Source organism: Anomalospiza imberbis, chromosome 13 (genome assembly GCF_031753505.1).
Source record: "Anomalospiza imberbis isolate Cuckoo-Finch-1a 21T00152 chromosome 13, ASM3175350v1, whole genome shotgun sequence".
Classification (NCBI taxonomy): Eukaryota; Metazoa; Chordata; class Aves; order Passeriformes; family Viduidae; genus Anomalospiza; species Anomalospiza imberbis.
Window position 1 is genome coordinate 14,498,478 of NC_089693.1, and position 26,308 is coordinate 14,524,785.

The 26,308-nt window shown below is 39.2% G+C and overlaps 1 protein-coding gene across 3 annotated transcripts in view; it reads right to left on the reverse strand.

Moving 5' to 3' along the window:
• Positions 1-224: 224 nt before the first annotated feature.
• THSD4 (thrombospondin type 1 domain containing 4) overlaps positions 225-26,308 on the reverse strand; it is a 242,744-nt gene continuing 216,660 nt past the window's right edge. For 2 of the 3 annotated variants that reach the window (XM_068204088.1, XM_068204089.1), the window contains 9 exons: positions 23,201-23,297; positions 22,078-22,320; positions 19,698-19,827; positions 17,819-18,023; positions 17,353-17,526; positions 8,191-8,364; positions 5,835-6,014; positions 3,790-3,934; positions 225-2,957 (listed from right to left, as the gene is read on the reverse strand). In XM_068204088.1, the coding sequence (XP_068060189.1) occupies positions 2,815-2,957; positions 3,790-3,934; positions 5,835-6,014; positions 8,191-8,364; positions 17,353-17,526; positions 17,819-18,023; positions 19,698-19,827; positions 22,078-22,320; positions 23,201-23,297 (1,491 nt within the window). In that variant the 3' untranslated portion in view covers positions 225-2,814. The remainder of the gene's footprint in view (positions 2,958-3,789; positions 3,935-5,834; positions 6,015-8,190; positions 8,365-17,352; positions 17,527-17,818; positions 18,024-19,697; positions 19,828-22,077; positions 22,321-23,200; positions 23,298-26,308) is intronic. The other variant, XR_011003831.1, reaches the window with a different exon arrangement.

The window sequence follows — 26,308 nt, forward strand, 5'->3', positions numbered from 1 at the left end:
CTCATTAGTTCATTTTGCAGGAACAACTATTTTAATAATGCTGATACATGAGAAGAGATGATAAATGATTACGTTCAGCAGCATTCTGGTACTTTCCTTACCATTAATATTTACTTACGATTAGATATTTATTTAGGTAAAACTGCTTTTTTTAATCTGGTACATCTGAAAAATACATCTTTTTACTTAAAAATAAAGTACAATTTGAATAACCATAGCTCAACACATTCAATTCACAAAGCTGCATACTTTAGATGTAATACAGGGTTATACTGCTATGTGTATGTATATAGTCCTTGATAGCTCTCACAAACACTGTTTACATTACTGGCAGCTTAACAGAGCCTACAAGATGATCATCTATGTAAAATAAGCTAATGGCCATATATTCCAGAGCAAAATATCAGATTTTATAAAATAGGGGGATCTATCTATGTGCTGAGACACTGATGGTGTCACAGCCAAAGCATGTGTAAGAAGAATTTGTTCTTTGACTGCAAACCAGATTCCCTCAGCATCTCATTTGCCTTGGGGATTTCAGGAAGCCTTTTTATGGAACAAGGATTTCCCTCAAGCTGACAGGAAACACTTCCTTGGGATGAAAGAGATAACAGCAAAAATTATATCATGTATGTCAAGATTTGCTGCAATGAGATACACAGATGAAAATCTGTATTCAGAAGTATTGGATTCCAGAGCTGTTTACACTGCACTTTATCCATATCATTCTTTGGTCAAGAATCTAAGGAACATAATATGATAAAAAATCTGTAAGTTATCTTTGTGGAGAAATCTTTGTAATACAAGGAAACAGGAGGACTGTGAAAGATTCATGAACTTGAAGTTTCCTAATTAGAGTTTCTGTTTCTAACAACTTAATTTCTATTATTTACAGTGAAAAAGCCCAAGTCAAAGTGTACAGAAACAGCCAATGACCTTTTTGGCTGACATACAACAATTTATAGTCACAAAGAGTACCTCCAAATTTTAGGGGAAGCACTTCTTCATTTCATGTAGCCAAACAGTAGTAGTTCATCATGTCCAAAATATATTTTTTTCAAAAGTGACCAAATCAAAACATTTCAGTTAATCTCAATTAGGTTAATCTCAATGCAAGGCAGCTTTTAGACTACAGGAATTCCACCTTCCTGTGGCTCCCAGCACATAAACTGATGTGACTGGTTTCACGCCCAGCAACCTTTGCCTCCCAGGGTTCCTCTCCACCAAAGCAGCAAGAAGAAAAGGATACACAATGAGGCTCAAACATGGCTCTGCATCAGTGGCAGCATACCTTAACCACACCTCTGGGATTGACTGAACATAGATTATTACAGCTGCTTTGCAACTCGGACATCAGGCACTTTAGAAATAGATGCATAGATGGGTATCACTAATTTACAAGCAATATGCTGTAATAAACAGCTGAATAAGCAGATGTGTTTATTTTTCCCCCTCAGCCTTATTTACACATTTGAAAGACCTCTCAAATAAAGGCTAGAGAACATGCAGATAATGCAAAACCTCATCTGCTCTGCATAGTATACTGTTTGCCTTTAGCAAGTCTCAAGGCTTAGTACAGTAATTGCAGAAATGAAAAATCACCACTTAAATTCAGCTCTAAGTCTGCAGCCATTCTTAAGTAATAGAAGATGAGTGGTATGAATAGATCTGTGCAATGAAACACTGAGCAAAGAAAGACAAGTATGTTGTAATAACTGATCAAAACCTGAAGAGCGCCAATAGCTAAGATCCCTTTGTACAGATACTCAGCTACTGGACTCACACTGCTGCCTGATACCAGGAGTAACAGACTGCTATAAGGCACACAGGCCTCTCTCCTTTGGTGGTTGTTTCAGAAACTGGTGACATATCCAGACTAGGTCTGAACAAAGTCCTTTGGTTTGGAGTTGTTAAACAATAGTGCAGAGACAAGAATTAGGTAAGATCCCAGTTCTGAAATAAATCCACTACGGAAAAGAGACCTCACCAACGGAAACAATCATGTTTTATACCAGCAAAGGCTCTTCACCTTTCTGGTTAACCTGTCTCACTGACAGCTGCAGCTGTTAAAGACTTAAAGAGCTAGACACTAGTGGCACTCTGGTAAGGAATGTATTTTAAATTCCATACAAAATTATGAAAATGTATCTTCACGAGTTTATGAATTAAATATAAAGGCACCTTCTGGCAGTCAAGTGTGTATGTATTTGCTGCCTAAGGACAGGACATCACTTAAAAGGACAACTGAGAGAGCTTAACAGTGACTCTGATTTATTATGAATGGACTGAAGTAGTTAAAAATATATGTTAGAGTGCTAGGAAACTGATGATAAATGCTTTTCAAGGGTCTGGTTCTTTGGAAGGTCATTTTTCTCATGCATGTTTCATTGATTTAGTCCTCTAATTAAGGCAGTCCAAAACACCAAGTAAAAGTAAGCACTCAGAAAAAAATGGAGCAGCTGCATCCATACCGGTCAATTATCTCCAGTAATTGCCTACAATTGATTTTAGTTTTCATTAATTTCACAATCTTAGGGCCAGTATGTTCCTTAAATAAGTATCTGATGAGCAGGTGCAAATAATAGTATCATTAAAAATGAATGCTTTAAAAAAACCATGATTTTACAACAAACATCCTAAAAGAGATAACTGCACAATAACTGTAACTGAAAGGGTGTGAGATTTAACCATAGTCTTGATGCACTCAGCAATATAAACCCCATCTCTAAGAAGCTACAACTGCTGCAGTCAAAGCAGCACTGCCCAAGCTCCATGTGAAGAGTGCCACTGCTGCTCTGAGCAGAGCAGGATGTGTTATCTGCGGCCCAGGAAGCCCGGCTGTCTGTTTGCCACGCGGGTACAGGAGGCACAGCAGGCTGTTTTGTAATAGGTGTACACACAGAGCCGGGCCTGAACCACCACATTGCAGTTGTAGTATTTATCCTTGCAGTTCTCATCTGTGGAGAGACAGGAAGAGAGAAGAAACTAAAGAAAACAGTACTAGAGCAACAAATAATCAGTTCTCTTCCTTTTACCATGTAAAACCCCTTGGACCTGTATTTAAACATTCATTTTCAGGTTAAAATAGGTTCTCTAAGCAAATAAGTTAGATTATTTAGGATTTCATATAAAGATACATAAAGCATGTAAGAAATGTAGCTAACCCCATTTCCCTGGGTTTTAATGTTATCTTAAAGTATGTTGAATAATTCTAAACTGAAAGTTGTTGGAGACCATTCAGAGTTAAAACTGTCTCTGAATTCTTGCATCTTTCTCTTCCTAGCCATTCTCGTTACTATAAAAATCAAATCTGTATGAGATGAATGACTAATTCCAAAGCAAATTAAGTGCATATTTACTACATACAAAAGGAAATTGAATTGCTTCATTGCACTTAATACCTTAGTTTAATTTTGTTGGTTCTTATAGAACCTGTTTCCAAATACAGTATATAATGATCCATTTTTTTTGTTTTAAATACTCTTCCAAGAGAAACCTTGGAGAATGCAAGGAGGCTGCAGAAAAATACCCTGTATGTACCATTTTCACAGAAGCAGATCTCTCACATTCTCAGCAACTTCAAGAATAAGCCAGTTTCTTACACATTACAAGGAAAACATTTTTATTAGAAACCTACTTTTAAATCACAGAAAAGAGCTGTATTTTGTGTAAAAATAAGACCCTGAACTCAATAAAGAAAATATACTGTTGAAGCCTGTGCAAGACTGTAAAATAACTTCTCCACTAGATGGAGTTCCACAGTTAAAACAGAAGTTTCCTCTGCATTACCTATTTCAGGGACACAATCCTGTGTATTACATGGTTCTTTCTCTTCAGGTTTGAGCTGTGGATCACACTGAGTACTGGCTGCCATGTCATCCGACAGACACCGCACCTCCCGAACCCGAAATCCTCCTTCACAGGACTTGGAACACTGAAACAATGAAGCTGAAGCTCATGAAGGCCATAGGAGATGTGTAATTACAGAAAGAAAACAAGGGAGCCCTGATGCCAGACCCAGGTATCACTGCAGCCTTTTATCAACTCCACCCTACTGGTTCTCATTGTCTACCTAGGAAGCCCTTAATATACAGGTAGAATTTTCTTAAAGATTCCCAAACATTTTTGACCACAGGAACAACAAGCGGACAAATAAACATAGTGGATGCTGTGCAACTGAAATCAAGCTAGAACAGTTCCCTTCCTGAATTTATTACTTAGCATCTGCTTCTTTAATTAGTCTGGTTGTTCTCTGCTCATTTAGATGTATCTCCGTAATCTACTCTTTCCACAGTGTTCACATTTTCTGCTTTAAGAACTTAACTGCACAGAACTTTATTACTTGACTGCCCTGCCCTCCACCGTCCCTTTTGCTGTTTATATATAAGCAAGAATAATTTTAATTACCTTTTTTTTTGGTCTTGCACTCAATTAATTTTCACTTCTTGCAGCACAATGATTTTACTAAGCATTATAAGTTTCTTTGAATTTCTAAGGGAAATATTTCTGTGCTCCTTCAGGGTCTGTTATGAAGCCAGAGACTTTTGTACTTGCTTGTTATGGCACTTTTAAAGCCAATTATTACACATTTCTGGCCATACTGAAGCAAATCCCCATTGGCCAAGGATTTTGCCTGAGTGAGGTCTTTGAGATTTGGCTCACTGTCCAGTTTGACCTAATGCTGAAAAACTTAATTAAACCTGGCTCATTTACGATTAAAACCTTAATAGCCCAAAACTAGTAAGAATGTTTTCTTTCTCACTTTTTTTGCCATAATTATTTCTTTTCCTAACATTGCATAAAAAACTTATAAGGATCATAAAATCACATATTGTAAAAAACTAACCGAAGTAGTCTCAATATTATATTTTTTAACTGCTTTTTCATCTTTATGTACAACCTTTACCCACGTTTGAAAGGGCAGCCATGTGCAACAGTAATAGAACAAGGGTTTTTCTAGAGTTACTCCTGTTACATGCCTGTATAGAGCACTGTAATTATTCCACATCCACATCCAGCCATAAGGACTTCAGGTCTGCAGAGATCTTAAGCACTTAGAATGGAACCAAGACTCACATCACACTTCACACAAACCATTCTGAGCTGCATCCACATTGCAGAGCTGCCAGTGGCAATCGGACCTACAGCTCAACAAAGTCCAAGTTACTGCATTCAATACAGTGTCATCTCATTCTAAGATGACAACGGACTTGCTGATTTTCATTTAGGACAAAAATGTTGATTTTTTTGGTAGAAAACAAATAATCTATGCCAGATATAAGGAATTATAGAAAGATAGTTGGAATTGAAGTGTTTTGTGGCACAGTGATGAATGTAGCTGGTCCACTTCCAGGGGAAACTGAAGATACATGAAGTCATAGAACACATTTTCTCTCAGTGAAATTCTAAGTATTACAGTGAAGAGTTTACAGTAAAATGTTATGGTAAAACTGACTCTAAGAAATTAATGCATCCCTCATTCTTTATTAAATGCTCCTAAATTTTAATGAAACTAGAGATCTGAAAGGAACTTCTAAGTGCACCACACTGTCTCACTGTAAGGGCCAAACTAACTTTATAAAACAGGAAGATACTATGAAGAAGACGTCAATGATACAAAGACAACTGTGCAGCGTCTCTTTCTGGTCAAGATACTTCCTGAATTTTCCATGTTCCACCAGACAAAGAGTATGCTTTCTTTTTATTATCACTCCTGTGCAAAGTTAAATCAATTTCATGGTGGGTGGCTGTATGCAAATGGTGTTCTCTTTCAATATAAACAGAAAAATATGTATCAAACAAAGTACAGATACAGGAAAACATGATAGACTTACTGTGCTCCATTCTGTATGAAACCACTTAGATCCACATGGTTTGAGGTAGCAGGACTGCTGGCTGGGAGGTTTTTCCAAATATGAACATTCATAGGGGTTCAAAACATCAAAATTACCTTCAGTTTTCCTAACACAAATTACTTCTCTCTGCTGAGTTCCACTACCACATTCAGCAGAGCACTGTATCAGGGAACAAAACAAAGTGGGAAAATCTGTTATTCTTCTCATGTCCTTCGACTTGTTTACAAAGTAACATTTCTCCACATCACATGGTATCATGGACTCAAAACATATTTCTAATTATCTTCATGAAGAAGACATATGACTCTAAGTGTGCTTCTGGAAAAATCTCAAAGCGTAGTTTTACCTGTAGCTACAAAAAGAAACTGGTATTTATTTTTCCAATCAACAGAGAAGCATAACTCACTTTCTCCATAAACAGTGTTACTGTTTCTTGCTGAAGCAGGATCGTATGTGCTGCACTGAACTTCGGAGGGTTATAAGGTTAGAGCACAATTTTGTAGCTTTACAAAGCCTCACATTCTGTGCTGTTTTTAGAAAATGCCTTAATCTGCCAGGGTGTTATTTTCATGCTTGAAGGTATCTATGTAGTGTTGGTTCCAGTTCTGAAAAGTGAATTTGACTCACTTGGATTCCTACTGCCCATTTAAAGGTTAAGTACACACACAGTAGCGTTTCTGGCACTTGTAAAAAGGTTTTAAGAAGATGATTACAGCAACATATTGTTTTCTAGGTTGTATAAAGGACTATGATTTTCAGAAGGCTTTTTCCAGCCTAAACCAATGAAATGTTCCTAACACTGGAGATTTTTTTTATATTTTTTGTAGAATTTACAATCCCTTTACCAGATTCCCACAAAACTCTTGAGCTGAATGAAGAACCTTAAGAAGTGCAGTAACTGCACGTTCTTTAACACAAAAGATCTCTTTCAATGGTTCCTCCTGAAGGCACCATCTGAACACCCAGCCTTAGCTCTGGCAGAGCAAGGCCAGCCCTCAGTGCTTCCTCCTGCTCTGCCCTACTAACCGCTCTCATTTTGTTATTGAAAACCAGATAGACCAGCCAGGACTTGGCTGGTAGACTTTGTACCCTAGTGTGCATCAAACAATTCAATTCCATGCAAAGAAAGAAGGTGAATTAAAAGAATAGTCAGGATGGTCTGACTTAACACTTCTCCAGCACAGAAAAAATGGGTACAGAGTTCCTATTCACTGTCTGGAGCAGTCTGAGAAACAAGGTCTGGGTTTCATCTGTTATTAGAACTGCAGATAAAGATTTTTAAAATCTCAGTATGTTATTATTGTTATACATATTCTTATACACAATAATTATTACTTGCACTTGAAAGCATTAGCACAGTATTAGCCCTGTAATCTCCCCCTCAGCTGTACCAGTTTGACTTCCAGCTCCTTATCTCCTGGAAGGACTGTGGGATCTGCAGGGCAGTCAGTTAACAGCACCGCTCCACCAAGTGCTGGCACCAGCAGGCCCAAAGGCTCTCCAGGCTATGCCAGAGCCTACACAAAGGGACACAAGTGCCTGGGCATGAGTTAACAGCTTCTGAAATGCCTTTGGACCTGACAGAAGAAATGTTCATTTGGAACAAGGGCTACTAGATGTGGATGAAGGGAAGAATTTACTTTGAGGAAAGAGCATCAGTATAGAGGCCACTAACCAAAATTTGTTATTTTGCCTATTGTAATGGCTTTCAGTACAACAATACCAAAGCTAACTTTTGGATTTAGCCATTGCTTTTTGCCTTCTTTATCTTTTGGAAATTTCATATGCATACATATGTATAGGTATGTATCACCCTGCATTTATGCATGATCACAAAGGCTCTACTTTAAGAACTGCAAATCCATTGCATTTAGTGTTTACCTGAACATGCTGAGCAGAATTCTGTCACCATTCTTTTCATAAATACACTGGGTCAGTAGGTGAAAAGCAAAAAATGAAGATAGAGAGGAGAAGAAGAACAATTTTTTCTTTCATCAAAATAAAAAAACTGAGCAGATGCTGAGAAGTATTGAACATCAACTCAGTAAAATACAGGAAAAAATACCAAATAATACTCTAGAGAGAAATACTCTAGATTGTCAGTACTTAGATACTCTGTCAGATAATCTGTAGATAATCTGTCAGTATTTAGATACTATAAAATACGAAAAAATACTCTAGAGAGATGAAGAAACCTTATGGTACACATCTTTATTGTGTATGAATGAGATGAAGAAACCTTATGGTACACATCTTTATTGCATCAAAATACAAGTTTAAAAGTAAAATACCAGTAGAAAAGCGACAGATATGTTAGATTTGGTGCCTGGCTTACCTGTGTCCAGCCCCCAGCAAACCACTCCACTTTCCCAGCGCAGGGCCCGTTATTACAGGGAGTCGTTTCCGAGGGTCTGTTGTTGCCACAGCCTTCCAGAGGCAAACTGCTGACGTGGTTGGTCATGCAGACCACGGAGCGCGTGCGGATCCCGTCCCCGCACTCTGCGGAGCACTGCAAGAGACACAACACGGTCACTTGTGAGCCCTCCAGACTGCGCAGGGAAATGACAAGTGACAGTCATGGAAGTTAAGTCACTCATGCAAAGTCAATTATTTTTACTTGTAATTCAGCTGTAGCAAATTGTCTTACAGTTTCATACTTCTGAAAACACTACAAGTAGTACCTGTCTTTACAGTTAGAAATGAAAGGATTAGCTAAGAAAGAAATCTCTTGGTATACAGCTTTTTGTTAGCTTTCTTATTTTCCTTTCTTCTTCTTCCTGTCCATAAATTCTTCCAGTTTCCATTTTATTCATCATGTTTCACACTTATTAGTAGCTCTGAGAATGGGTAATTTCAATAAAAATAGGACAGCAGTCCTATTTCAGCCTTTGTTTTGCTCTCCGGGTTTCTCCTCCAAGCGTTCAAGCTGTCAGCCAGGTGGATCTTACACTGGTTGAAAGGACAAGGTAAGGGCTTGTGGCACTGGGAGTAAAGTGACTGCACAGCACATCCTGGAACTCTTCCATATAACAAACTGACAGAGTCTGACAGCACAGTAAAGTAGAAAAATAGAAATTATTTTGACAGGTAATTTCAAAAGATTCAGGTAAATCCTTAGTAAATGACTGTAACTACCAAGAGTAATTGCCCAACCTGTTTCAACTGTAAGTTTTAAATTTGTTTTAGGAGAGGTGGCCATAGAAGCTTATATATATTCCCTGTTGCTTTTTAATGATATGACTTTCCAATAACTAATGTTCACCATTCTGAAAGTTACACTGCTAAATTCTGAAAGCTCTTACTAAACAGTGATTGTAGATTCTTATGTCACCTACTCAGAGACAGTATGCATGTCATTCACAAATCACAGGATAAATTCCATTTATGCCCTTAAAGTTTGCTCTTTCACCTACTGAAGTAGGAAAGTCTCTGGTATTTCACTGTCTGAAGCAGCATCAAACTATTGACATTTAAAAAACAGAAACATGCCAAGGAAATAGTCTCATGTTTGACTGTTCCTTTGTTGCTTAATTATTTCTTGATCTTCCCTTTTGTTTTCTGTTAAAATGCATTTAGCATTCCGTGTATGGACCATTAACAAAGAAGAAAAACCTATGTGCATCTCACTGATGCAATACAATGGAATACACTGATGTACACAATGGAATTTAAACAAAGCAATTCTGTTTCACATGCAAAGAAACTCACAAATAAATATGTAATATATGATAGAAAAAGATGCATTTGATTGCTATTTCAGATTTTATTTTTAACATACAATGTAAATAGGAGAAACTGTGTATTACTTCCACAATGAGCACCACATTCCTCGTGAATGAACATAACTCTGCATTAGAACATTTAAAAAATTTTATTGACTAAGAATGAGTCAAAAAACTGGTAATGAGACACAAAATTGACCAGGTACTTGTTTTAGCTGCCATTGGTAACAGTGTCAGGGTTCACTTCCAATAGTTCAGCTGCAAAACAGCAGATGCCATTACAACACCACTGTGAACAAGACCAACCAACACAGTCACTCATCTTCTTGAGAGAGCCCAGTGACTGAAAATGCCATTGGTAGCAAACTGCTCTTTACTCACTTGCAGGGAGGAACACTGGTTACTTGTGTGAAACATGTAGTCATGTTACACTTATTTCACTGATACAGAATAGAAAACCATTTTTCCTATCAGCAAGTTGATTTCTTTCACAAGAAGGAAGGAAATAGAATAGCAAAGCTTTACTGAAATGGAATACCTAGAAAACCAAACAAGTGATTCATCTCTTTAGAAGCATTTTTTCTAACAAGTACAATTTTTGAAAAACTAGAAATTCAGGTTTCTTCCTCCATCTGCAAGATCAAGCAATTAAGCATCTCTTAAATGATGCCTAGAAATAACATAATGAACCTTTCCTGTTGGTGGTGCACAACAAAATTTTCCACCTTCAAGCAGGAATGTAAAATAGATTCACCTCCTCAGCAAATCAATTTCATGGCTAAGAAGGCCTTTTCAAGGTAAACTGGAAAACCTTGAAAATTCAAGAATAATATAAATTGTGCTAGTAGGGAACATAAACTAGAACTAAACTACACCCATTTCAAACAGGCCACTCACAGGTGAGCTGAGCCCCACACCGTGGCTCCCACTCAAACCTACAGTGTGGAAATCAATTCTGTGGCTGTTCCCATTCCAAGTGTGTCCAATTACATTCAGCAGAGAGAACTTAGGCATATCCTCTGCAAATACTTTTCTTATTGATAACTAATTTTCATTTGACAATCTAGTTTGCTTTTCTGCTTTGCAAACCAGAGCTGGGAACAAATTTAGTCTGTAAAGTCATCCAGAAAATCTCCCTAGTCTTATGTTTTAAATGATTATGTTATGAACTAGGCTTGCATATCAAATAACAGAGGAAATACCAAATGGGAAGGTATAGGGCTGTTCCACTCTCTGCTGCAAGATTTTGCTACAGATTAACTACCCTCTAAGGATTTACAAAGCAAACTTAAACCTGAATGTTTCACGTTATGCATTTGTTTTTTCATGTTTTTATCTCCTTTTCAGCAAAAAATCTTCTCTGTGAAAATCATGGATTTCTAAGGTATAAGGCAGGGTGTAGGGAGTTGGATAATGAATCTTTTCCCCTTGTTTTTCACAACTGACACACCCATTACTTTCAATTTGGTGCCATTGATTTGTTGCATTAATACATAGTAACTGCCATAACCTAACATTGTGAAACATGAGGAACTTTCACAAGCTGCAACTTTATTCTGGTCCTATTATTAAAGATATTTTGTTTCACAGTCTTGTTTTAATTGGCACAAATTCCTCAGAAACCTCCGTCTGTGTTTTAAGGAGTCTGCCATTTTTCCTCTTCCTGAGGTCCTTCCCTCATGAGCTCAATTTCAGAAGCTTTCCATACCCATTAAAAACTAAAAATAAAACCTCTCATTCAGGGCTCTGATAGTTGTCGGAAAGCAACTGAGCAGCAGTCCAGGAAAATAAGGCAAGTTCCTGCAAACTTGGAAAACTGTAAGTGGAAGCTTGAATTTTTGTCACAGCTACAAGACAAGGGTAGAGCAAAAAAAAAAAAAATCCCTTTTAGCAGTGGCAGTTCCCCTTCACTAAGGTGCCAGCCCTACTCATTACGCTCAAATGGGGCAGCAGACCACAGGAGAGTGGCAGCAGGAATTCTCCTGGGCCTCCAGAGAGCTTTCACACAGGCCTCAGCATCACTGCTAGCCTTAATTAAATTTTTAAATAACAACCAGTTGAATTTGAGTGAAACACCCCCATTTGTGCAGGATTTCTGTCTACCACACTTTTAACCTTCATCACCTTAATTATCTCCCACAAGATAGTAAAGACTTTTACAGTCATCCTCCTGATGTTACTGAAAAAAAAAAAAAAAAAACTATGTTTCAAATAAATTTATAAAACTCCTTAGCATTATTCGACCTACTCTGAGGAAATCCATTTTAGAAGGGATTTTAGACAGATTATGTAACCTTTGTTTTTCCAATCATACACTCAGAATTATATTTCAGAAGATCACTTCTGCCCCAGCAGACTGGGGCAGATTTTCAAAAGACATAAACCCACTGAGAGCTGCCTTGATTTCTTAGAAAAGAAAAAAAAAAAATTTAAAAGGGAGTGAAGGAAGAAATATCTTTTTGCACTGTCACAACATTTTCTGATACCTAGATTTAAAGAGTTTCCCTTCAGAGCGCACCTATGCGTGCAGCAGCCCCGTTGGTCCCAGCAGCCCCGTTGGTCCCAGCAGCCGTGTCCCCTCAGGAGATGAGCAGGCAGGAGGCCGCTCTGCGGGCCCACACCGCGCCCCTGGCCCGGGAGCTGCCGGCACTGCCCGGGCCCGAGGGCGCCAGCGCACGGCAGGGGCGCCGCCCAGCCGCACCCGGCCCCGGGCACACCCTGCTCCAGGCCCCGCTCTCCCTCTCACCACTGCTCCCGCAGCCCTTGCTCGGGCTTCCTCAGAGAGGCGCCTTTTCCCGGCCTCAGCCTGCCCTTCCACGATCCTTCCCGGCCTCAGCCTGCCCTTCCACGATCCCTCCGCCTCGGACTCACTCCCAGGCCGAGCCCGGCCCTGCCCCAGGGCCGCTGGGCTGTATCTGACTCCGGCTTCTGTCCCCGCACGCATTTCTGAGCCTGACCTGTTGCCTGCCTCGCCACTGGCATGGTGCCCGACAGCCTGGACCCTGTCTGGGCCCTGCCTGCCGCCCTCCTCGCAACACTGGGCCACAGGTACAGCCAGGCAGGCTTAGGGGCTGAACTGGGGCAACGCAAGGCCAGGACCAGAGAAGGAAACACGAATCTCTGTAGACCTTGGCCACCCTTCTGTCAAACCCTCCTGGCTGTATGTTTCATTACAAATACGGAGTGAGTTACATATTTATACATAAAGAATGCAAACCTCCTATTTCCATATAAATCCCAAATGAAATCAGCGGAAAAGGGTATTTTATCTTGTTTTTATTTTATACTAACACAAATAAACTGTGATAATAAAAATTAACGAACTCTTGCACAAGCTTAATGGTGATTTTTCTTTCTTTTCCCAAGATTCGGGAGATTTTAAGTGAAGTATCCAGATTTAAATAAAAAGCAGTGAAAGCAGAGTGTAAGCTACAATATTAATTGGTAGTTCTACATTTGACTGGTCAACAAACACACTTGAACCTTTTAGGCAATGTTTAGAATTGAGAGGAATAATGCATTGATTTTTATGAAGTTCTCCTTTTACTACAATTCTCATTGCAATGCTTATTACAGAATTCTCAATGCTTATTACAGAAGCATTGCTGTTACTCCTTTTAATGAAGACTAAAATCCAGAGCATGTGTTTGGTTTGTTTTGATTATGTTCCCTGATGTGCAGCATTTTTTCTTTCTTCCCAAGATTTTATTTTGGCCACAGAAACTCATTAACATCTAAGAATTGTTTGTATTTTGGCTTCTTTTCTAAGTAGGCTCTAAACATAAAATGAAAAACAAATGAACAGAGGAGATGGCAATGAGGAATAAACAAAAATGCAGGAGGGAAATGCTCCAGTTAGCTGGAAGGAAACATTGCTGAGTCTCCCATTGCTGTAAATCAGGAGAATGCAGTTTCCCGCTCCTGTCCCATAGGAGAAATAAACTTTCCAGCAATTAGGGCTGTCAAAGAATCAGTCATGTGAAATGTTTGCAAGAATCTCATCTGCTCCCATCAATCCCATTTTGTTGTGAAGTTCAGTAAGGTTCACCAGATTTACTCTACTGATTAATGGACGCTGTTTGGTGGAACTCTGCTGCTTTAATGCAGGATGACATCTTTAGAGAATTATGAGACAGGAAGCAATCTTTCTACAAATGCACATAAAAATATCACAAAAGTTTGTCCAGACTCTCTATAGGCAAAAGAGGTTAAAGATCACATAGAAGTCAAAGCCATGAAACTTAAGTTAATTGTCTTATTTATGCTCAAGATAGAGCAATAAATGCAAAGACAGGCACAGATAAAGTAAGACCAACCAGTCTCACTTTGCTGCTACAGACTTTTAACCTGTAATCTTTTCCATTGAAGTGGGTAAAAATTTCTGCTTCTCTCAAGATTGAGCCTGGGGGTATCAATAGATGGTGTTTAGACCTACTTCCCATACAAGGAACAACAGTATATACTTTTCAGAAAATTAATGTTTGTTTCCCAAGAACAAACTGCTTTTCCTCCTTCCTTTCCAGAGCGCACATGGTGGCCACACACCTCGAAAGCTTTGCAGGTAAAAGTGTTTGTGTAACATACACTCAATGGACTCTGATTCCTGTTTATCAAAATACCACAAACCAAGAACTGCATTGCATTAGGAACATGAAGGGGTTTTTAATTACATATATAAAAATTCAGTGTGTGCAGAAACCAACACCAAGGAGGTCAATGCCATGGGGCGAAACAGGTGGCCCATAAAATACATAAATACATTGTGGGAAAACAAGACTGGAGAACACAGCAAGAAGGCAGCCAAGTGTTATTTACAGGGTAAAGCAACATATAGCCCACCCTGGGAAGGAAACACAACTCCTACACACAAATTTGTATGTGCTGTACACATTTTTTAAGTGCACATATATAATATTGCTGAAGTCACATTTAGGGAAAAGCAATGATATAATAATCTAGTTCAGAACCACAGAAACTATTAATGATTATAAGTAATGAGCGTGATTTCTGCATCAATTAAATTTTGCATGGTCTCAGTAAAAAAAGGAAACACAAAATCTTTTCACCATTCCTAAATTAGACCATGTTCTGTTCTTAAAACATTGTTAAAGACTACTCATGTCAAATTCTGCACAAATATCAAATCCTGAAATTGAACATCTGCTGCCAGCAAAGACAATGGTAATTTTTATGTTGCTGTGTTTTTTTCTTGATGTTTTGCTAGTTAACCAAGGCTATATTGTAATGGCCCGTGCATCCCATCAATCCAGACAGGGAAGTCTGATCTATTCCTTGCTGAAAGAGGAAGTACATGCCTAACCAATCTCTGACAGGCTTCTGGAAATCTCTACTTGCTGCATGTGCAACTGTACACATGAAGTGTTTGCAAAGTGGGTTCAGAAAAGGCCTTCTCTTCCAGCTGTAACTAAGTTTGAACTCAACCATTTCAAAGTTCCAAAAGTTATTATAAGTTCTTTTACCTCTTATTTCTAGGCATGGCTGAAATGTCGAAATACAATGGGAAAGACTGTTCTGCGGTATTTCCAGCTGGGACTTGAAGTAGGCATGTAATAAATCTCACAAAGAAGGTCTGTTCTTGTGAGATTTCCACCACAGTTTTGCAGACTCAAGAGGTTTGAACAAGCTTTTTTAAAGCATTTGAACTTTTGGCTGCTTATCTGAACCATTTGTGGCTGCCCATCGCTGATCTATGCTTATTACTGAAGTGTGGCTTGGCTTGAAGTACTTTTTAAGGAATTGTTTGGGGAAATGACACATGCAAAGCCCATACACCTGGGAATGACCATTTCTATTCCATGATGGAATTCTTCTCTTGTTTTTCAAGAGAAACACACTCCTCTACAAAGAAAGAGAAATTTCTGCTCCTAAGATGCAGCCCTTTCAAGGCACAGCTAAAGGCCAACGGCCTGACCTCACAAAGCTGTTCACTGCTGCTGTATTTCACTGCCTGCCACTGGAATCACTGCCCCTGAGTGTCTCAACATCCGAGTTATGAGGTATGTGTGAATCTTAGGAGATCCTGCATGTTCCACCTCAAATCTACTTTTTTCCTGAAATAAGCTGTTTCTTACATCCTCTTTGTGAATCAAACTCCAAACCCACTCCTGGCAGAAATGATGGTGAATAATGCCAACTACAGTAGCAAGCATTTGGAAGAAATTAATCTGTACACTTACATAAACTGAGAAGGTAACAAAATCCATTCTTTACTCTCCAACCCTAAAAAGTTTGTGGTAAAAAAAAACCTCCAACATTTTCCACATTACCTGCTTCACTTCTGCATCTCATTTAACATGTATAAATAAGCATAATAACATTCTACAGTTATAACTTTCAGCTCAAAAGCTGCTTTTAATTCTGAAGAGGACTAAATATCAGGGTAGAATAATCAAGAAGATGGTGCTAGAGTTTTCACTGCAATGTCTGTGCTTTATGTGGTGGAACTGCACTGGACGATAGCAGCTGGGCAAAATGATGTCTTTGAGTGTATAATGGATTTAACAGCACTGTACAAAGATCAGATCTATAAGGAAAAAAAAAAAAGGAAGAAAAAAAAAAGAACTGCCATTTCCCTACAGCAAAATCTTTGCCCTTTGCACTAATACCTCTGCTTCTCCTGGTATCATTCTGTCCATACTATGCAGGAGCATACACTGGGAAAAAAATCCCAATGACATGGATTCGGTAGTGTATATTTTTGTTGTCTTTATAAAATCTATTTGAGTTGTCTGAGGGCTGAAAATTTTGCAGACCTTATAACAAGAGTCTGATCAGCCTTTTAAAGTTCTGCAACATAGCAGATACCTGCCCTACTTGTGAAGTTCCTGCTCCATCTTGGCATCTAAACCATGTCAAAAGTCTTCTGAATGTCCAAACTAATGCCTGACATTCCTGGCTTTCAGAGGTACTATCACAAAGTGATCTAAACAATGAAATCACGAAGTTATGATTGTAATCTTACAGCTTCACTGATAAATTACATTACTTGTCTGTCAAAGCAAAGGTTGATGCAACGAGGATTTTACAGACTGAAGGCTGAACTTGCCTACAGATGAAACTGATATGCAAGCATCCACAAGAGGGACCAAAATATCAGGCTTTTCTTAGCCCATGTTTGTAAGCCTCTCAATGAAAGCTTATAAATATCACCACTGAACAACAACTCTGAGCCCAATCATGAAACAAATTAAATCAGCACTGGTTTTACTGCTTTCATACAGAGAATCTGACTCACTGGAAGAAAATTAACCTCAACATCCATGTTCACAAAATACAAGAGCCTGAATCAAGCCTGCCTGAGTTTATGAAGTTGTTCTCTTTTCACACCTATGAGATAATTGGTTTATGGATTGAACTTAAACCCAGACATCAGGCTTCAAATCTATATGCCTTAAAAAAACAGTGGGGAAACTTTTAAGAGTCTGAATCTCAAGACTCAGCACTAAGCAAGGAAGAATAATAAATCTCAGCACACTCAATATTTTGGGAAGTTCAGACTCAGAGCCAATTTTAAGTCTGGACATTTGGCCATGTAAGCACAGGCTTGCCCCTTCTATGCATTCTTGTATCTTAACACAAACTCAAGAAGCCCTTGGGATCATTACTTTTTTGTTTGCTTGTGCCTGTTTAAAAGACCAAGAATAAACATGGAAAATAAGATTACTCCTTTTATGGCTGTACAGACGTGTATTTTTAAAATTCTGATGCTCTTGTTTTAGAAGGTTTGGCAGGATAAAGATACTGAGAAGCCTTACCCTGTCACTCCATTCTGTAAGGAACCAACTCTTGGCACAGGGGCCCATGTCGCAGTTCTCGATGTCATTTGGCCGCAGCTTCATGTTACATTCCTCATCATCAACAATGTCCCCAAGGTTGCTGACACACTTCACATCTCGAGTCCTCTGCCCCACGCCACAAGGCACTGAACACTGTGACAAAAGGGAGGTTGCATCAGGACTCTGTGCAAGGACTGCAGTGGTTTACCAGGGAGCTGGGACCATACACTTCACTCATTTATTCCTGCTAAGACATCTTTCTGGTTAGGGAACTGAAGGTCATAGTCAGGCAGGGATTTATTGAACTAAGATTTGCTTATTTCCAAAGTTTTTAATATTCCACTTTGTTTTAAACAAAACCAAATTGATGTCTGACTAATGATACCTGGAAGAAAATTCATATTTTTTCTGAGGTATTCTACCCCAATGAATGGATCCTACTTACTGAGGTCCACTCTGTCCTGATCTGCCACTCACTGCAGATTTTGAGCTGGCAGGTGCTGGTTGTGTCAGGCTTCTCCAGGTGCTGGCAGCGGTACTGCTGCACCGTCAGTGTGCGGTTGGCGTAGATCTGCCGGCACAGGATCTGCCGGTGCTGCATTCCCAGCCCACAGGTTTTGCTGCACTCAGACCACTCTCCTATATCCCAGCTGAAGTGAAAAAAAAAGGATATCTTTGTTCCACAAAGAATTCTCTAACACTGATCTTAACAGAATTGAAATGACATGATTCTTATGCTGGTCCAGAATCTTATAAAATCACACTTCAGTCTCTGTGTGTGCAACGATCCCTTAGGAGGCACCATCACATGCTTGTTTACGCAGCCTTCCTGCAGAGGCTGCTAATTATGAGCATGGATAGAGATTGCACAATTCATGGGCTCAAGACATAATACAAATGCTACTCAAGCCTGTAACAGCTGCTTGGTTTTTAAAACAATCTGTCTCTAATATATATTATTGCTCTAATGACACTTCTCAAAAGTTTTAAGGTGTGCTGCATAAAATTTTTCTGCAGCAAGGGCTCTAAAAAAGACAACAACACAAAAATAATGAAATCCAGGCATTAATTCATCAGTAAAACTGAAATAATAAATGATAAGCAATGAACAAATAGAGTTAACTTTAGAGACTGAAAAAAAATCTCTAAATAGATTATTCTCATTCTAAAATTTCACTGTATTTATTTAGTCACCTTTGTATAAATATCTTTACAACCATGAAGACAGGCACACACCTAAAGGAAGTATCTAAACTGTTTACACATTTTATTTCAGAACTCTTGTGGACAGCAAGCAAAATCTCTGCATTTAAATATTTACATTTCTTTGTTTATACTCTTGATATTATCCTGAATGACTATGAGTTGTTAGAATGAAAAAGGTGAGGAAAATGCTTTTGGTGAGAGAAGCCATCTCCAGGTAAATTACTTCAAAAGCTCTTGAGTATCTAATATACACTAGGAAATTGCTCATCAGAGACATCTCTGAGCCTGTAGGGCACTTACATCATTAGAAACTTCCATGGGATAAGAATGACCACTTGCTGCTCAGAAGAGAACTGAAGAGTATAATCATAAGAGAGATGGAAAACTGACCTAAAAGAAAGTTTCTAATGGCAACTGCGTTTAACCCTTTTCTCTTCTTGGGATACACCCTGGATGAACTGTCCTTTTGGTTGTTTTTTAAATTTTTCTTTATATTTTTAATTTTTGAGTGTTTCAAACAAGTTGCTCAGCCAATAGCAATTCACAGTCTCTCAATAGCAAGTATAATTCAGAAGGAAACCACACCTGAGCTGGCTGTATCAATGTGCTGGAAACAAGGACCACCACTTCAGAACCCAGCCTTGGAGCCAAAGAGCTGCTCAGTTCAGGGGAGAGAGGTGAATGTACAAGGGGGCTGTTGTGAGCACTATCTCATCCTTAAATAATGAAAGTATGGCCACTATAGCATGCTGATCTCACGTGGAGTGACAGAACCTGCAGAGCCTCTTCTATACACAGGCATATGCAGAAATCTCTCACTTGAAAAAAGTGTACCCAGACCACATAGAGAGTGTCTGCCTGAACAAACACACACATTTTGAGAAACTGCTACACCTACTTGTTTCCAGGCTCCCTTTTGTCTACTCTGCATGCTATTGCCCTCTGTGAAGGGGAAGAAGGCCACCAACATCTATGGAAAAAAATTCCACTACAATTTACAACGCAAGCACACTGTATTTAGAAGCTCAAACTACTTTCCTACTTAGAATAGCCTCCTGGATGTGCAAGATCCCAATGATATTGGCTTATTTCACTTAATTTAAGTTATAGCATCTTACAAGGCAGGGCATGGGAAGAGGTTGCAGGCCTCCTCCTCTGGAATGGGTTTGGTGCTGCTGTCACAGTAACCCTCGGGCACCTCCTCGTGAGTGATTCTGTTGACGCAGTGGAAAATTGGGTACTGTGATCCTGAAATTAAACAGACAATTTGGTAAAGAATTGCAAAACACTCTGCAGCAATAACAGCAGCATCCAACATTGATGCAGAAAGGAAAAGCGTGAATTGACAACAGGAAATAGAGACAAAGGTTTTATCCAAAATTTCCAAATGTAAGAGCTGACAGGATGCGGTAGCAGCTTCCACACTGTCCAAATTCCAGCAGATCTATTTGCTCAGTCATCTTAAATGGAAATCTAGGACAAGAGATCGTGGCAGTTCTCATGGGAAGCATTTTCACTTTGTAAAAAAAAGATAACAGTCTTTTTCTAAGCCAAAGTTTTACAAACATGCTTTGAAATCTCTACAGTTTTCATCAAAATTGTTAATTTAGCCTCCCCTTTCTTCAGGTAGCACAAAAATAACTTATCTTTTCTTCTTGCAACTTGGAATTTCCTAAGGTCATTTAACTTTGGTGGATCTTAAAAAAATAATTTAAAATCATAATCTATATTTCTGCATGAAGAAATAAAGTAGAAGAAAATGAAAAACACAGAGGAAAGAAAAAAGCCAAAAGTGTCCTATACTGAATGATTCAAAATGGAAACAAAGCCTTAAATGGTACTGATTTTTTTTCTTGATTTTTCCACTCCTTTCTATGTCAGCCTGTATAACCTAGTTTGGCTTGAAATGCCTTAGGGCCATCAGAGAGTCAGGGGCATCTCACAGCAAGATCACAAGAAATGTTCATACAGTCTCAATAGTCTCAGGATCCACCTCTCAAGATCCAGTTTCTTTTGAATTTAATCAGAACATGCACACATTCTTCATATAATGCGAAAAGAGACACTAATTTCTGGCAGTTCTGTTGCTAAATTTCATGGAGTAAATAGGAGGCTGAAATGAATTTTTTAATTTTAATTTTTTTTCTTAAGTCCTACGGTTTTGCTATCTTCATTTTGACTCAGATGTCATTAATACCACTACCAAGAGGAATCAGATCTCTGCAGAAAGGACAAGAACCGTGTGCCAATGTTGATAAAGGCCACGGCATACACAGCCAAGATTTCTATGGCGGAAAGGAAGAATACATTTACCCTGATGTGTTCCTGCAGCTGTACCATAAATTACCTGATTTGGATATTAAATTCTCCTTGAATATGGGAATTCAGTCACTCGGTAGTTGATACAGACTGATTGCTGCTAGCCAATAATCAGACCCAATTATGGATTCTGCCTACATGACTTGTAGTAAAAGCACAGTGTGCTTAAATGCCAACTAAAATATTTTTCTCCACGAAAGGGCTGACTTAAGGAAGTCTGAATTTTACTGGCAGTATTTTAGCTCTAGTACTTTTGTACTTTTGCAGTAATTTCTCCAAGGAGTTTTCTTTTTTTTTTTTTTTAACTGAGAAGCAATTTTGATTGCTATCAATATTGCTGGATTTTTTCAGCTGTCTGTAGCTATAACATGCACACCCATCTGGCCTTGGACCAAATTTACAAATTGTCCTCTCAAACTAATTAAGAAGCAAATGTTCTACATGTATATGAACTGGTGACAGTCAGCTGAGCTCCCACACTGGTACACGTTTATTTTAAACCTCTGCAGTTTTATGGGTATGGTGGTGGGTGGCTATGCATAGGACAAAAGATTTCACTTTTACCATCACAAAAACTTATTCTTCCAAGTAATTGCTTGTGTTCCGCATTATTGAATCTGTGGCCACTGTGAATGTCTGGCAGCAAAGCTTAATCTTTGCAGTATATGCAAGCAGTGTATGCACCACTTCCCAAAAGCTCATCAGGCCCTTTCCATCCCTTTCCCTTCCCACTTCTTCCCTGTTAAAACCTCAGATTTCTGTAGTCACACCAGTGCTGCTCCAGCAACATCCAATGAGACAAAGATATGTCTGATGAAATGCCTGTGAAACCTTCCCATGAAGATCAGAAAACTGTTGACAAAGGTACAAAAAGCACGGTGGATGTATCTGACAAAGCTGGAGAGGCAAAAGGAATGGTAAAGAACGCCAAAGGATGTTGAGGAAAGTAGCTGTGTATCAAGGGCATGGGAGAGAGCAGCTTGCCATAAATGCTGAAATATTTTCTTTCAGAGGCAAATGCCATATCTTTCCTTATAATTTCCATGCTTTCTATTTCTAATTTTGCTGGTTTTACTGATTTAAATATAAGTACAGGTAATAGTAGTGACGTGATTTTTGGTTGTAAGAGAACAGAAAACAGCAGGTCTAACAAGGTTTTGTGCATACAGAAGCACTTACCTTTTCCACATGTAGTAGTGCACTCAGTTTTTCCGACCTGTTTCCAGTTGTGTTCTCGGTTTTGTCTTGGTGGTTGCATAGCAGGCACCTGGTTTTCTGGCTGATGAGAAGGAAATCTTCCTGGCTGAATAACTGGAAAAGTCCCAGCTGACTGTCCAGTGAGAATGTCTGTCTCTCTTTGCAAATCCTCATCCTCACGACTTGAACTTTCTGGCATTCCTAACTGACCATTCAATGGCTCCCCTGATGATGGACAATAATACAAAAATAAAATAATGAGCCTAATAGTCTATGTTATGATTCTCTAATAATTAGAACTGGAGTATCACTAAACTTGGAAGCAGCTTTATTCTGCTATGGAGAGACTGCCTAATAGTGACCTGCAAAGATTGTGTTGTTTTAAACTAAGATAACCAAGTCTTAGCCAGCAAGTACATTAAAAACTAAAAACTGAAGAATCTCCAAAGACAACATAGAGTTAACGCACCCAGTGTCAAAATTTCCCAAAGCATTTTTGTTCTGTTCCTTGCTCTGCATTCTGTGCCTCCCCATGTCACAGCACAGCTGCTCCTCATTATGAACATACCAAACACTCAGAAATCTGTCAAAGCAAGTCACGAAAAAGCAAGTCCTTGTTAAAGCAAGGACCAAATTCACTAGCAAAATTTCTCCTGTCCTTCAGAACTTCCTAGGTGTACACACAGCACATACCCACAGCTCAGGCAGGAGCTGCCCAGATTCTTGCTTGGGAAGAAAACACTGTTCTGTTTGATCCTCTCCAGTTGCAAGAGGAAAGGGGAACTGTAGAGGGTTGTTTTAAATTATCTCAGAAAGAAAAACACTCTGAAAAGAAAGATCATGTTCTATTTCATTTCTGAGACATGGTTACAACACTCCTACTCAAAGTAGTAATCTTCCCAGCTAAAGTGTAATAAACCCTGCCAGTTTTAATTCACTGAAGTTTTACCAAATCTATGGTGAGTTCTCATTCAACACGTCGGGTGAAATTCTGGGCCTCTCCCACATCAATGACAGCATTTACACTAACTCATTGGTATGAATTTCTCCATTAGCTTATTAAGTAACAAAAAGTGTTTGATAAAAGGAAATGGTGGCATTTTACCTGGCCTCCTGTGAGCAAGCAACTGAGGACTAATGACATTGTCTCCTGGAATGATATATTCATAATGTATACCCGGGTTAGGCTGCTGATGAATCATCTAAAAAGAAAACCAGCCATATATTGAGTTCTTCCACTTTTTATGTTACTAAGACCTAAATATCAACTTGAACTGATCAGCTACATAACATTATTTATCACTGGCTGGGATAGAAGCAATGGTTAATGACTTTCTCCAAAAAAATGCAAAAAGAAGAAAATACAAGTTACTGCTTGCAAAGAAAAAAATACAAGTTCCCATGTTTGCAAATTGAGCTAGATTTGATGGCAGAGAAATTGCCTAAATCCTCTCTGAAAAACCTAAGACTGCCATGCTTGGGGCCAAGGTGTGCCGTGGGCTGTGCCAGCCACGGCCTCCCCCTCAGCAATGGGAGCAGCAGAGGCTCACACCAGGCCTCAGCAGCAGAAGAGATGGTCCTAAGGTCATCAAAACATTCTCAGATAGCAGGAACTTGACAGACGCCTGAGGAAACAAAAGCAAAGAAGAAACAAAGCAGAAAAAACAAAACACCACAACCCCCAACCCTATACACACAGCCTACAGAGTTTTTAAAGTTCCCCAGTGGCTGAAGGACAGCACCTGCGGACGGCACACACGCATTACTCTGTGCCCATCACAACCCAGCTGCTCCTTCCAGCCCCTGCAGCTCCCCCAGCAGCCCATGGAGCCCAAACAACCCACTAGCTCAAACTAGGGTCATCCTGCTGCCCTCCCCAGGAGCACTGCTCAGCAAAGATCAGGGAGCAGATCCCAAAGGCCCATGGACCTGCTGCAGCAGCTGAGATTGCCCACAGCCCTCCTGCATCCTTCCACATTCATCTTCAACTGAACAAAGATGCCTTACAGCAAACCACAATTCCATGAATGTGTTCTTTATGAAACACAGGCAGGAACCAGAAGGTTTTCTCCTTTAAAAGTGAAAATGAAGCTCATGGTTTTCAGAATGCTGCTGCACAAGCCCACGTGAGCTGACAGGAGGAGCAGGACCCTGTTAGTCACTGTACTCTGTGTGTGCTTGTTTAAGCAGTTGGGCATAATAGGATCTGAGAAAGATAGGACTTTAGGACAGCTCTTATAAACTGTGAGCAGCACACTCCATTCCCAACTGAATTCTACTGCACTGCTGCTCTGAGCCTGAGCACACCCGCACTACAAATGCAGGGGTGTCATGAGCTGCTAGTTTCAGCACTTTGCTCTGATTACTTCAGTACTGCTACTACTGACACTTATGTTTTAGCCTGAACTCTCTGTGGGGATTAGTCTGATAGAAGTCTCAGACTACACCCAAAGTACCTTTTAAAACCAAACCAAAACAAATCAGAACACAAACAAAAACCCAAAACAACAAACCCACAAGTAAACACCAGAGCTATCTCTGGTTCTTTGGTTCTCACCAGTGAATCTCATGGATTCATGGACCTAGAAGTAAAATGTCCTGCTAATGGCCAGTGACCCAGCAAAGAACAACTAATGCTTCAAGGCTTCACTACATTCACATCTATTCATACCAACTAGGGATTCAAACTTCTCTTTTAACTTATGTCAAAATCACTCTTTCCTTGCCAAATGTAATATCTGTTCCTCTAAACGCTGTCCCTCAGAGAGCGCTCACTTTTCTGAACGATCTAATAATGCACTGCCTGCACTATTTTTTTGTAAGGTTGGGTCCTTTCAATGTAACTTTCTTATCCAAAAAATACACCCTCTTCGTGGTCCTGAGAGAACCAAGAACTGTGAACTAACTTCAGCAGTAGAGTACACTTCACCTTACAGAACCAGGACCCTGTTCTTTAGATGGTTCCAGGAACAACTTCCCAGTGGCTCCCATGTGATGGTTTTTCCATCATATTTCTCAAAACAGCTGAAAGGCATATTTTAGACAGAGCTTAACTGATGAAGTCCCTAATTAGTATATTGTTCCAGCTTTCCTGCAGGAAAATACCTGAAATGATAGAACAGTTTTGTTTTGACTTAGTGGACTTAAGTTTTTGGAGCAATGTATACACACTTGGACAGAACTTGCATCTCTTTTTCTTGTTACTTATAATCTCCTGTAAATTAGAAAGCTTTTAATTTTATATTTCAGAGTGGAAGAAAGACAGCATCATCTCAGAAAAACAGAACAGAGAGCCATTTGGAGTTCCCATCTGCAAATCTCTTCATTTTTCTACACAGAATATAAAGATCATGAGTATGGGTGAATGGAGAAATACATGACTCAGGCACTATAAAATGAAGCCTGAAAAAAGATATCTATATCTGCTTGGCTACACATTTCAAACCCGGGAGAGAGGCTGTGTCATACTGAGCATTGATATTCTTGCATCTAGCATCTTCCCACAGTATATTAAAAAGGAGACTAAACCATCATTTTATGCTGAATTGTAGAATTCCTCCTATCAACCAGAAACAGCTCTGGTGAGAGTCCTGTCAAATGAGAAGTGGCAATCCACAGCAGCAGCCATGGAGCAAATCTGGTAAAGCTACGCCCATCACGGCAGCTTTCTTACACTCCCTAAGCCTAAACCAAAACACTACAATATCAAACATCAAAACTTAAGGCTTATTTATGATAATACTTTGGAAATATCTGTTTAATCTATTTCCTAACTCATTTCTCTCTGGGTCACTGCATACTAGGCATTAATTGGCTGAAAATAAAAACTCACGGCCAAGCCTCAACTCACAAACCTTGTAGCCTCACAAAAACACAAGCATCTGAAAAACAGAGTCTGCATTGCACAGTTTAGGAGCCCAATTGTTTATTTTTCCAGGTTTTTCCCAGTCATTCATTACAATCAATTGGAAAAGAAGTTTGGATCAGTTGGACTTGATGATCTTAGAGGTCTTTTTCAAAGTTAATGATACTAGTGTTAGTATAATTATTACATTGCTTTATTAGACACCATATAGCAGATGGGGAATAACTTTGCCAAACATCTAACTTTTCCCAGCTTAGTAATCAGGGTAGTTACTATTAATTTTTCTATTAAATTATCCAGCACATTCAGTTTTCCACCCCATACTGTACTCAAGGACAGAAAAGCCCG